The 13,335-nt window shown below is 33.3% G+C and overlaps 2 protein-coding genes across 3 annotated transcripts; both read right to left on the bottom strand.

The window, feature by feature from the left end:
* Positions 1 to 172: 172 nt before the first annotated feature.
* On the bottom strand, positions 173 to 6,500 carry LOC110732742 (probable trehalose-phosphate phosphatase F). 2 transcript variants are annotated; one of them, XM_021912729.1, is made up of 13 exons: positions 6,158 to 6,500; positions 2,942 to 3,030; positions 2,307 to 2,817; positions 2,071 to 2,211; positions 1,903 to 1,974; positions 1,695 to 1,817; positions 1,549 to 1,605; positions 1,356 to 1,457; positions 1,186 to 1,263; positions 1,021 to 1,090; positions 790 to 860; positions 610 to 702; positions 173 to 499 (listed from the first exon to the last, which is right to left on the bottom strand). In XM_021912729.1, the coding sequence occupies exons 3-13, from the start codon at positions 2,589 to 2,591 to the stop codon at positions 428 to 430; spliced, it is 1,164 nt and encodes a 387-aa protein (XP_021768421.1). In that variant the 5' UTR covers positions 2,592 to 2,817; positions 2,942 to 3,030; positions 6,158 to 6,500; the 3' UTR covers positions 173 to 427. The 2 variants fall into 2 exon arrangements, with proteins under 2 accessions (XP_021768421.1, XP_021768422.1); XM_021912730.1 differs by lacking the exon at positions 2,942 to 3,030.
* Positions 6,501 to 10,847: 4,347 nt separating this feature from the next.
* Positions 10,848 to 12,972, bottom strand: LOC110732743. The gene is made up of 2 exons (XM_021912731.1): positions 12,508 to 12,972; positions 10,848 to 12,405 (listed from the first exon to the last, which is right to left on the bottom strand). Exon 2 carries the CDS (start codon positions 11,925 to 11,927, stop codon positions 11,340 to 11,342), a length of 588 nt encoding a protein of 195 aa, XP_021768423.1. The 5' UTR covers positions 11,928 to 12,405; positions 12,508 to 12,972; the 3' UTR covers positions 10,848 to 11,339.
* Between the last annotated feature and the right edge of the window lie 363 nt (positions 12,973 to 13,335).

Below are 13,335 nucleotides of genomic sequence, written 5' to 3' on the forward strand. Positions count from 1 at the left end.
TTATGGTGGCGTCGTATGGTATGTGGGTTATACAAATATTGGTGTCTTTCATGGTTCTAACCATGATTGTTTTGGCATAATGATTCTGAATACGACACTAAAGAAACAATTGTTACTCCATGGGGTGGGGTGAGGTGGGGTGGGGAGCGGGGGTTGAAACACAACACTACAATAAACACAAAAGCTAGCCTTGGGATTAATCACTTGACAAAGATTTAAATTGAGATTGCTCTCCACCCTTAAACATACATTTACTTTTATAGGTGGGAGAGATGTGGAAATTTTTTCACAAAAAATGAAAACTTGAAAAAGAAGAAACTAAATTACAGGCTTCAACTAGAACTTGTGAAAAATGCAGGCAGCCTTTGCTGCATAAATTGAAAATCTTATCACTAGCCTAAAAATATATAATCATAAATCCTATAAATTAATTGGTGCTGCTCTTTTTACTGTGGTGATGCTCCCTCCACTGCACTAGAGCCTCCAAAAATTGCTTTACCTGCTCATCCCAAGCGTATAATATATGATGATCAGATACTTATTGCCTGAATGAACATAATTCGAGTTTCACATAAACAAATAACAAATTTATGGCCAAAGATTAGCTACCTCTGAAGTGTCCTTGAGAGAGTAGAATGCCTTGGTTTCTTTTGGGATTGGGGATACTAGAATACCATAACCCCGGTCTCCATTCCGTAGCACCTAACAAATATTAAGGCATACAGTTACTATGATTTTGTTTAACAATAAAATTTGAAGATAAAATGTGTAGCAAAATATTGTGCACACCTTAAATGCATCTTCATCGGTCTTGTCATCTCCTATGAAAATTGGTAGCACATCATCGCAATCACTTAGGCCTGCATTATATTTGTGCAGAAGATACAAGAATTTTAGCAAAACATTTCACAATGCAGACATTTTGCCAACAAAAGAGGAGCCTGAGTAACGCAACTCAAGCCGGGGGGTTGAGGGCAAAAAGAAAGAAAAAAGAAGCAGAGTGAGAGAGGTGGAAAATACCAAGGGATTCAAGCAGAAATTCAACTGCTTTCCCCTTATCCCAATCAATAATGGGTCGAACCTCTAAAACCTACATATTATAAACCAAACACACATCAGAATCCACACAGCTCACTTTTGCCAAAAGTCTATAATACAGAAAATAAATTGCTGAGATGCTAGTACCCTTCGCCCGTGAGTTAAGTGTAAGCGAGGATAGCTTTTAAGGATGTCATGAACAAGCTGAGCAATGGTAGGCCAATTCTGCAGTTCAGATTACAAAGCAGATACAGTAAGGTATTGTCACAATTACATAGTCATTTGTTTGTTTAACAAAATCAATGTAATCTACTCACTTTCTCATCAACATTACGGTAATGTACGGATGCACAAAACTTGTGGTTCTCAACTTTCGCTCCTTTGATATCCTTAGTCGTGTCAACAAGGGTGTTAAAAACCTAAAACGATGGACGATAAACATTAGTTGCAGATTCAATAACATGTTAACCCAAGTAGCAGGGAAAATTTTAAACTCAAGGAATTACCCACCTTATCAATCATGGGCAAAAATTCGCTAGCAGGCTGAAACAGACTAACTTCCTTATCCTGCAAAAGCAAAACAGACAAATGTAAATCAAATTGAGACCATATTTATATATGCCAATTTACATTGAAGTAAAGGCTCCAAATCTCACTTGCTTGTCAGTAGAGTTATTAGTGTTAGAATTGCCATCAGACACTTTGTGCACGGGGCTCATGATATCCATCCCATGACTACCGGCATAGTGTAGTTCTGCCAGACCTACCAAATCACATACCTGAGGAAATGCATGAGGAATACATTACATTAATATCAATAGTCCTGGAGCATGTCCAAAAAGAAAATATGGCTTTATTAAATACCTTATCACGGCTTCTTCCACTAATTATCGCTGTTGGAAAATACTTAGCAACATTTCTCACAGCAGAGCGCATCTGGTTATTTGACAAATTCCATAAAAAAGATTTAGACAAAGCTATAAACACAAAATAAAGTAAAATAACATATTACCAACAATTAGAGTTCCTTACATCATCAGACATAAGTGCACGATCAGGGTCATCGACAATGGGAGAAAGGGTCCCATCATAGTCCAAAAAGATTGCAATCTTCTTGCCCTCAGCAGAATCGAAGATTTGCTCAAATGAAGTCAAGGCAGATGGATGCTTCTTCTATAGAATAAGAAAAAACAAATTTTAAACTTGTTAGAAGAAAGCCAATGCACACTTGCTACTTACATAATAAACCAATAAGGAAAATATGTTACCATCCAAGAAGAGTAAACAAAATCAGTGTCATCTGAAGCAATTCCAATATTGAAGTCCTTAAGCAGCTTCTTGCGAGGAGGGGATGAAGACTTCATGGCATCTAACCAACCATTAGACAGAACATCTTCAAGCTTGCCAGATTTTTTCTTAGGAATCGGTATATACAACCCCTTTGAGAATGATGTTCCGGTCTTTGAGTAAGGCATTAGGCTCGAATGAATGCCTACTCTCTCCTTGATGGGAGTGGGATCAGCCAGAACAGGGGAGGTTTGGCCTGAAATCATGTCCAGCGAATCCAGTTTTGCTAGTAAAGGTTACCTTAAAACTAGAGACTAACTTGGCTTCTTATATGAATGTATTAACTAATCAGAATTAGTAATTGAGCTACGCAAATGTTTTAGTTAAAAATCTCAACTATCCGACCCTCTTGTCGATGAAAAACCACTTCTTTAACGTTTTCTTATTGCTGCAACTTGAAAAACTGTTCATCAAGCAAACATTCCCTGAAGACTAGTAAAAGAAACAAACATATCTATCAATTCCAAATTGTTAAATGCATAGAAGCAAAAAAAAAAAAAAAAAAAAACACACACACACACACACAAGACAGTACAAATGTCTGCACAATAAATACCTTTGCATCTCGAATCCTAAGTTGCATTTACACAAAATAGCTGCAAATCATTTCCACCTAGCTCAGAGGTTTAAATTCTTTGTTTAATCCTGAAGTATAGCACATAATTAGCTCAACTAAGTTCACGCTTAAAAATCGCAATCACACACAATGTGGTTATCATAATATAGTGTTTTGTCTTGTCAATCCTTACATTGTCACTTCTTGCAATCGAAGTGGCACTAAGAAAGGAAAGACAAGTTGGTGTAGGGAGGGGACAACTTTATAAATTGAGGAAACATGCAAATAATTATGGGGCTAGCAACCAAGTAGTGACCATCATTTATACAGCAATAAATTAATTAATGACCATCACCTTTCTAACCTTAGTTTATTTCTCCTATTCTATTCATTTATACAAACCATATATATACGCTCAACTACCGATGACAGGCACAATCTAAATGAGCATGTAACTGTAATACACCATATCATAAACTTGACATAAACAATGCCTTTTTTGCATAAATTTCCAAGTTTCAAAGCAGAGTTGGATCACAACAAGCTAAAAGAAATTAACTATGTACTCCGTAGTAAATAAGATGTACTAGCTTACAAATGCATGTAATCATGTAAATGTACTTGCTTACAAATTAGGAAGTAAATCTTCTCAAAGATTTCAAAGGATTGGCAAAAAAAAATCCAATGTCACATGCTACTTGGTAGGATTATAAAGTTAAGAGTAAAATTTTTAATGGACCAAACATATGGAAAAAAAGAGGAAAGCCCCCAATACCCTTATTTTAAAAAAGTAAGGTAGACATTTAATATGCTAATAATTTGGCAGTTCAAAACTTATTTATTTATGATAAGGTCCACTTTGTCCCAAAGAAACTATTCACAGCTATGTCACCAAAAATCAAGCAGTCGGCACATTAATACACACTACAGAAAAATTATGAAATTACTTCAAATGAATTGTCACTTTAGGCTGTAAAAACAAAGTTGATTGTACCAAAATTTTTATAAGACAACAAAAAAAACATATAAGAAATAAATGAACCACTTATAAATCCCCACCATCCGTTAAAACAGAATAAATCCTGAGAAATTAAAAAGTTATACATTATACATACACTTCCAATATAGTGTTGATACTTGATTTACATACATTAAAAGTTTCCAGCTGGTATTCAAGAAAAAACAATACCTTCCTACATCTAGTTTAAAAACACAACAAGAGACACCAACACAGTGGAAAGCGTCTTTGGACTAACCTTTCATATAGCCATACCATTAGGAAATAGAAAAGGCCAAGATGATATGGAAGACAGTCCATAAGAAAATATCGTAATCTCTCGAACCTAAAATCACATTATGGTTATACGAAGTATGGAAGTATTAGAGTTAAAATTGTCGGGTTTCCCAAAACAAGCTTTCACTTTCCTTTTAATTGCAAATAAGTTAAGATATGCGGTTTTTTTCAAATCTACTCGAGTCATTGAAAGGCTATTCAATTCGATCAACCGTGTGTGGCTAGCAATTTGGGATGGAAGGAGTACATACTAATTCATGAACACCATAAATAATTTAACAAATTAAGCGTGCATACTTGAGAAAAAGACAAGGCAGGTATATATGCATATCATCACAGCAGCCCTCGAGTTGGAAAGGCTTTACAAATTAATTAAACATGACAATCACACATATAAAGTTGAAATTCAAGATAGACCAAACTTTTGACAATGTAACTTGGCTGAAAGTCAATTACACCCATAAAAATTTTGAAAAACTTGCACAAAGTCTTCTCCTTTATAAACTTTTTTCTATAAGTAGTACACTCCTACAATCAAAAAGGCGTCTAAAATTCTATTGCCAAACAATTACAATTACAATTGGTGCACCAACTTAGCAGAAAATGCAGCATAATTTGATAACTAATTCAGTTATTAACCATTAATCTATACTTGTATAATATCAAAATCAAATAATATTAGCTAGACTTGAGTGTGACATAAATTAGGTGAAGCATAAAAGGCTACAGCTAGCAATTAGTTTAATGCTGTATTTAGTTACTCATAAAACGTTGTGATGAAGAAAGATAATAACAGCTGACTAAATTAATAATATTTTTATGATTAAGACATGTTTGTGAAAACTTGGTCATTTTCAAGCAATGTCCAAGAACTAACTTCCAAACTTATGGTACTAAACCAAACCCATTCTATGGACCGACCGTACCATATACTATTTCAGGTCACTGTAACATACATGGCTCTTGGATCAGAAGCAAAGACCACCTGAAATAAAGGTAATTGGGGGTTGGGTAAACTATCATTTTCCATGACTAAAAAATTGCAAGTAATAATTGTCATTTTCTTAGTCGTTTATAAGAAATGGGACCCACTTTTAATATCCCAGTTATTAATGGTAAAGACTAAAACTTGCAAGACTAAATAATCAAAGAAATCAACAAACTCTCACGGGTAGTTATCCTCGACCATGCAATAATTGCTCGTGATTAAGACGCTATAAATTATTCAATTACATATTGAAATTGATGTAATGTAGCCTAGAATATTTTCAAGAAAGAATTAGTTTTTGACAGGGTTAGTTAAAAACAAATTTACAAGAAAAAGTCAAGCTTCTACCTTTAGAAGCAACCAAATAAACAAATTAAATCAAGAAACTCATTAATTCAACCACCAAATTTTTTTTTTGAGAAAAAATTATTACTTTATTGAGTTATTCTATACATCTATGAAACAGAGAACCAAAAAATAATTAAATAAAAAAGGTATGAATAATAATAAATCACCCAACATGCGCCACGTTCACCGCCAAAATGCACAAATCAATTACTTCTTCATAAGTTAAACAAAAGGGCATAGATTTCACCATTAATGAAAGTCAGCTGATTTGCATGTTTCACCAAAAAAAAAATTAATCTTTTTTAATTTTATGATTCACGGAAATAATTAAAAGAAATTTAATCAACAGCTGTCATTATTAACCATCAACAACAAGCATAAGCACGATTAGAAAATTGCATAAACAAAAAAAAAAAAAAAAAAAAAAACAGATCTAAAATTGATTAAAAACATAATTACAATGCCAAATTCAACATCAACTTATCGATAATTAAACAACATTGGATCATAAAATATATACAAATTGTCAAAAAGATTAAAACTTTCAAGAACATTAAAGAAGAAAACAAAATTTGCACCATTTTACCTGAATCAATTGAGGGCGGAAATGCAGAATTAATCTGAAAGATTGGAAATTTGAGAACGAAGCCTTAAAAGAAACGCCTTATAATCTGAAAGAAACGGGAGGAGAAACGGGAATGAAGGAGAAAGAAACGAGCTTTTGAAGCGAAGGAAAGACGGCTGAAGAAAAAAGCAAATAGAAAGCGAGAAATGAATTGAGAGAAGAGAGAAATTTTGCGAACAACTCTTTGTATATATAGACTTTCATAGGTTTTCTAGAAGACGTGCTTTACAAGGAAATTTGGACGGGGTTTTTTAGCTCCAATTAGAAAGAATATTTTTCACATTAGTTTTATTTATCGGTTTTTTATTTCAATATTATATGTGTATATATATTTCAATCTTAGCTACTTGCATTAAAATTATAATTATGATTTATGATAATAAAATATTCATCACTCTTAGAAACTATGACTAATATGAGTGTCACTTGTGTATGTACTTCACCAACTTTAGAGTTAAATTAGCATGTTATTCCATCAAGATTGACTTTGGCCTTGTTATTAAGGCACATAAGGTGATAATCATAGGCTAAACATAAATAGAAGATTTCAAATTGTTGCATTGATATGCAATCACATGATTTATATGATGTGATTAATTAGGATACATGATTGCATTGTGTTTGAATAATGAGGTGGACATTAGTAAGAAATGAGATTTTTTTGTGATTTGATTGGTTGCCTTTTCATAAATTTACTATTCTATGATAATTTTCCTTATACAATAAAGATGCTAGCAATCATTTTTATATTATATCTCGGATAAGAATGATGAAAGAAATAAAATTATGCTCCCATTCATGAATCAAAAGACTTTTAATAAATTGACATTTATGCGCCTTTCTTTACAAAGAGATGCCAAAATGCGGTGACTTTGTTAATAGCTATGCGCAATTTTAAACATATTTGAGCAATAATACATGTAGTTTTAAACTTATTGGCCCTAAAATAATTATGACTTATTTGACTAGCTTAGCATAATTTTTAGCTATATATGAATTGAAATAAACATACAACTCAGAAATTCTTACAAACTTGTAAGAATTTGAATAAAAATATATGTATTTACGGATTATCTATTTTGTTAATCATAGCGGCCAATATTTCATATCAATTATGCCTGAAATCAACTATATATTAATAATGTGAGGTACGACTATACATACTTTCTTGAGATAAATGATGTAGTGTTGAGTGATACTCTCCTAATCTTGCTCCACATTAACATAATATACTTGTATAATATGTCTGTACAAAACTATCCGAAAATCCGATCCGCAACTGATCCGAATATTTGAATATCCGATCCGAGTTTTCATTTCGGATCAGATATCCGATCCGAAAAGGCGGATATCGGATGCAGATTTGGATATTGATTTTCAAAATTTCGGATATCCAATATCCAAAATATAAAGGCTGAAATAATGAAATATATATAAAAATTTAAATTGTTCATATAAAACTGACTCTTTATTATTAACTTATTATAATATTCTGAATATGTTTGATGATAATTTTTATTGCAAAAAGACTACTATTTTGTTAAAATATGTTGTACAACTTAGTGATAAAAAAAGCGGTAAAATTAGTGAAATTAGAAAATAATCATAATCAATTTTACTTAATGTTGGATAATGGATATCCAAATCATCCAATCCAGAATTTTTGGATATCCGAATATCAGATATCCGAAATTTTCTGATAGGATTTGGATATCAGTTTCTGATATCCGAATATTCGGATATTCGATCCGTAAACAGGCCTATTGTATAACATTGGTATGCTGTGTGACATTTTGCTACATACATCTTCATTCTTCAAAAAAAAAAAAAAAAAAAGTAGTAACATCTAGCTAGATTAATCGTACCACAGGACCATAACGACCGAAAGGCTCAAATAAAAAAATTAAGAAAGATTATGATTAAGACTTGCATGCAAAAATGGGCGAATATCCTAATTACTATGAATAATCCTAGAAATACGAAAATTGGCATAAAGGTGGAGTAGTTAATGTAATTAAGAACCTACTTTGCATATTAGGGCCCATTTTCGGCAATAATTTTTCATGTACTTTTTACTTTTTAGTAGAAGACAGTGTCAAGTGAAATAGTGATTCAAAGTAAATTAAAGAACTTAACAACAAAATTATGCTACGAGTAAATTAAAGTGACTACTTTTCAAATGACAATTTAACATTGCCAAAGTATTTCTTGCTGATTTTTTTTAAAGACACGTGTAAATGAGTAAGAGGAATGCGGAAGCAACGGAGGAGCAGCAATAATGCGTGACGTGGTGTAGTGTCATATGATATAAACTCCTTTGACTTTTCACCATCTTTACTTCGACGACCGACTTTGCCTCCCTCCACAAAACCGAAAGCTGGTGTCTTTTGCCAACTGACGTCGTTTGTTTGACATCTTTAATGGTGTACCCCCTTCGACGTGGCTCCACGTTGCGACAACGCTGTTAGTTCTCGTTGATTGATGCCAAAGCATAACTTACTCATCATACGATCCAACATTCACTCTTATTATTGCAGTATCGGATCTCACTTGTTACTTAAATGAGTATATAATAATCAAAGTTACGTTAATATTGTCTATTAATGGATAAATGCATGTAACATTTGTTGTTTTGTTACAATTGCAAGAGTCTATAACATTTGTTGTTTTGTTACAATTGTAAGAGTCTATAAACCCATGTTAATTAGAGCATTAATAAAAATTGGCAACCAAACTAAAATAGGGATTGCTTCATGCTTAATTTTCCGTAGTAAGTTATGAACTTATCTATGATCTAGCGTCTAGACCATCTACTTGTTGACGACTTATTAACTGTAATAATATTATGTTAATTAGTTCTATAATGTTTAGCCAAGATACTTAAAGACAGATGATTTAACTTCTTTTTTATACTCCATGGCATAATTTATGACAATTTGCTATTAGTGTGTGAATAGTTAAAGCGATCGAGTATACTTTTAAAGCCCTGATTTTCTTTATGCATGCAGTGTCAAGAAAAAAGAATAAAAAAAACAGACAAAATGTTCAACTATAAACAGACGTTACTTCAAGCACGTAGGCATAAATTATGAGGAACATGAGGATCTTTTGGGTCGATTCCATTCTCACTCCAAACCCCAAAATTAAAGCATGCATCTCATTTGGTCATTTCTCTCTCATTTATGCACTAAATGTCTAAATTTGATGCAAGAATCTAATTCCTTATTGGCTCATTGATTATCTCTATTTGAAATGTTTTTTTTTTGTTTTTGTTTATATAATACGGAGTATCACTTTGATCTTTAATTTAAGTCAGTAGAATATTTTTAAGATTTTAGCTTAGTAACATTAGTATTGTGAAGGTTTAAGTAATTAAATTGATAACTTGTGTCATCTAAACACCTATATAAACTAAAAAAAAAGGGGGGTATATTGTATTGATTTATACTAAGTACTTGAAGGGAAAAATATTGAAACGTAATGCAAAGGAGCTGAGAAAAAATTAAAGTAAAAAGAATAATTAATTACATTATTCTTAATTTTTTATTTGATTGGAAGAGTTTCAAAGGAGCAAAAAAAAATCCAAGGTGTAGCTAGCTAGGTGAACTATAGTGATAAGTAAGTTTAAGGATTATTTAATTATTAAATATATGTTTAAAAAAAAAAAAAAAAACAAACAAACAAACAAACAAACTTTTACGCGTTTATTAAAGATAATAAAATAATAGTACTCTCGATCTTGCTATGTCATCAGATCATAGCTAGAGTGATGTGTGTGTATTGACTTTTGTATATGTGTTTAATTTGCAGAGATATAATCATGTAATAAGGCTTCGTGATTAGTTTTTGTTTTGTGTTAGTAACGTAGTATATAGATTGGTGAATATTCGTTTCAAATTATAGGACTCTTGTTCAAACCTTGTAGAGACAAAGAAATTTAAAACAATTATTTTCTTTGTTTCCTTTATTATTTGACCTATTTTTTATATATATATTACCATGTTTTATAATTTTAACGATAATACTTTTATTAAAGTATAAAAAAATTTAAATATTTTGATAATATGTGTTAGAAATATATTACACAATTTTATATGGTTATGTTTAATCTTTTTACATAATTACGGGTCATAAGGAGAGCAATTGATAAAAGTAGTGCATAAGTCAAACCAAGTCAAGTATAAAAATAAAAAAAGTATATATGTGTTGTATAATGATCGAAATACTTTTAATTATTTGGATCAATGTGAAAGGTTTGCGTTTACTAAAAATCGCTTATCATTTGGATTTTATTTTAAGTCAATGTTAAAACTTCTTTCAATAATAAGGGAATCTTGCTACATGTATTATAATTCTATGTACCAACCGGTCCAATAAACAAGAGGAGGGAGAGGGAGAAAAAAATGGCACCTTGACCTAAAACAAATAAAAGCAAGGCTCTAGGAAAATGCGATTGGAGTTCCTTGATACAAGATATTCTCACCTGCTTTTCCTAGGTTGAAGAATAATGGTGCATAATTCTATATATAGAATGACTTACTAGACGATGGACTTCGTGGTTAATGGTGATTTAGTTAGTTAACTACTATAGTTAAAGTATATTATCACTCTCGATCTAATTTTTATTCATATCAATGTTGTTTGATAATCACTTGTTGATTGTTAGTCTGTTGTATATTTGCTCGATCATTTGATGACTAAACAGTATATTAATAGTGTTAATTGTTTGTATTGAATATTTTAGCTAGCAGATAGCGTGATAGTAGTCTGAAATTATTGATTTATCCAAAAAAAAAAAAAAAAAAAAAAAAAATGCCTATTATAATACATAGTAAGCTATGTTGCACGGATACCGACACGGACACGGACACGATACGGACACGGGAAAACGGCAATCCTGAAATAGGGGACACGGGTACGGCATATAACAAGGCATATAATATATCAAAAAAACGAGAATTTGACAACCTATTCAATAAAACACTAAATAATTAGCCTCAAAACACACAATTTTGTTAAAACAAGTAAATAAACAAAGTGTACGAACGTAGTCTCATACATATCAAGAAACCATCAAACCAAATACATGTCTTAATAATAGTTTTACAAATCATAAATAAAATAAACAAAAGTACTAATAGTTTCATTCTTCACCATCACCAGAGAGATTAGAATTGGCAGCCATTGTATATGAACTAACATAGTAAGGGTTTCTAGCAAGATTAAAAGGCAACCCCCCTGTGTAAAACATTCTAGCAATTTCAGAATCCAAGTGGTCACGAGATTTCACATTAAAAGCATCGGAAATTGTATTTTTTGATTTCCTCTTCTTTACATTATCAAATGAACCTAGTCTCATTGATGTAGCTTCAGTTGATGTGTGAGAAGATATGGGTTCATTTGAAAAAGGTGGAACTTTTGGTAACAAAGATTTTTTATAATCCTCGGATTCACGATGAAGCGATCTTAGTTTAGCAAGGTCATCAATTTTCACTTTATTACAAGTTTGAATCCCTTTCCCTTGTTCACCTAGCAAATGAGCTTTCACTCTAGTGTATGAACCATTTTTAACTTCGCCGCAAAAGTTACATTTCCAATTATAATTTCCTCCACCACCCGATATTTTATCACCCTTAACAACAAACTTCCACAAAGGGTAGAGGTCTTTCATTGACTCAGATGAATTACTACTACCACTGACATTGCATGAAGCAGAGGAACTAGAAGACATTCCTGACAATTTCAGCAACACAACAGCACATTTCAGCAAGACAACACAGCAAAGTGAGCAACACAACAATACAATTTCAGCAACCAGCAAGTCAGCAATACAATTTCAGCAACCAGCAAGTCAGCAACTCAGCAATACAATTTCAGCAACCAGCAAGTCAGCGAGTCAACAATACAATACAATTTCAGCAACCAGGGCACAATACAATTTGACAGCTGAACCCATCTCACAATTAACATCACAATTAACAATTAACATCACATTTAACAATTAACAATTGCGAATTACAGTGATACTGCCTCCACGGCTCCACCTCACAATTAACATCAGCATTCAGCAATTGAATTTCAGAAAACAAAGTACAGAAGACAGAAGTCACATAACCCTTACCTGGTGGTGGACTGGTGGCTGGCGAGTGGCGACGGACGGTACTGGGTGGTGGACTGGTGGCTGAGGACGAACAACGACAGCCTGAAACCTAGGTTGAGCGAGTTAGCGACTAAATTAATTGAATTTAAAAAAAAAACAAAGTACAGAAGCCAGTCAAGCCACGGCCTAAAACCTAGGTTGAGCGAGTTACCTGGTGGTGGTCTGGTGGACTGGTGGCTGGCGACACTGGGGTGGTGGCTGAGGACAAACAACAAGCGGCGAGTGAAGTCTGTGTCTCTGTGAGAGTAGGCTGTAGGCGACGAAGCGACGGTGAACTGAGTGACGGTCTGGACCAGCAGCAGCAGGTGAAGCGACGGCGGTTATCGGCGCGACGGTGAGTGGCTGACGGTCTGGGACTCAGGGAGCTTGAGTAAGGCAGTAGGTTTGTGAATTGTGAATGGAGGAATTGAGAATGTGAGAGAGTCAGAGAGAATGGAGGAAGTTGGGCTTGTAAAGCCGTAATTGCGTGTCCATCACAAAACGGACCGTGTCTGGGTGAGACACGACCCGTGTCCGTACAGAAGAAATTCAAAAAAAAAACGGACACGGATTTTCGCGTGTCCAAGACGTATCCCCCCGTGTCCCACGCGTGTCCGTGTCCGACACGCGTGTCGACTCGGACATGCCACTTGGCAGGCGTGTCCGTGCATCATAGATAGTAAGTACATAAAAGCATCAAGTACCATGTATTGATTTAAAAATTATAATGGAATATTCCATAAAACATTGTCAATTCAATACAAGTATGATTCCCTTGAACCATTAAAGATTGAAATAAACCCAAAAAGCTGATGAATTTGGGAAAGGTAATTATTAAAAGATATTCCTAAAAAGGATTTGACTTTAATTAGCTTTACCCTGCTGAAAAGCAATGCATGTATCATGCATGTATTGCGCTGAGCCGTATGAGTTGAAAAATTCAGCTGACAACTAATTGCGTACTTCCTTTGAAATTTGTCTTTGAGAATCCCATTATTGC

This window comes from Chenopodium quinoa, unplaced genomic scaffold (genome assembly GCF_001683475.1).
Source record: "Chenopodium quinoa cultivar QQ74 unplaced genomic scaffold, ASM168347v1, whole genome shotgun sequence".
Lineage (NCBI taxonomy): Eukaryota > Viridiplantae > Streptophyta > Magnoliopsida > Caryophyllales > Amaranthaceae > Chenopodium > Chenopodium quinoa.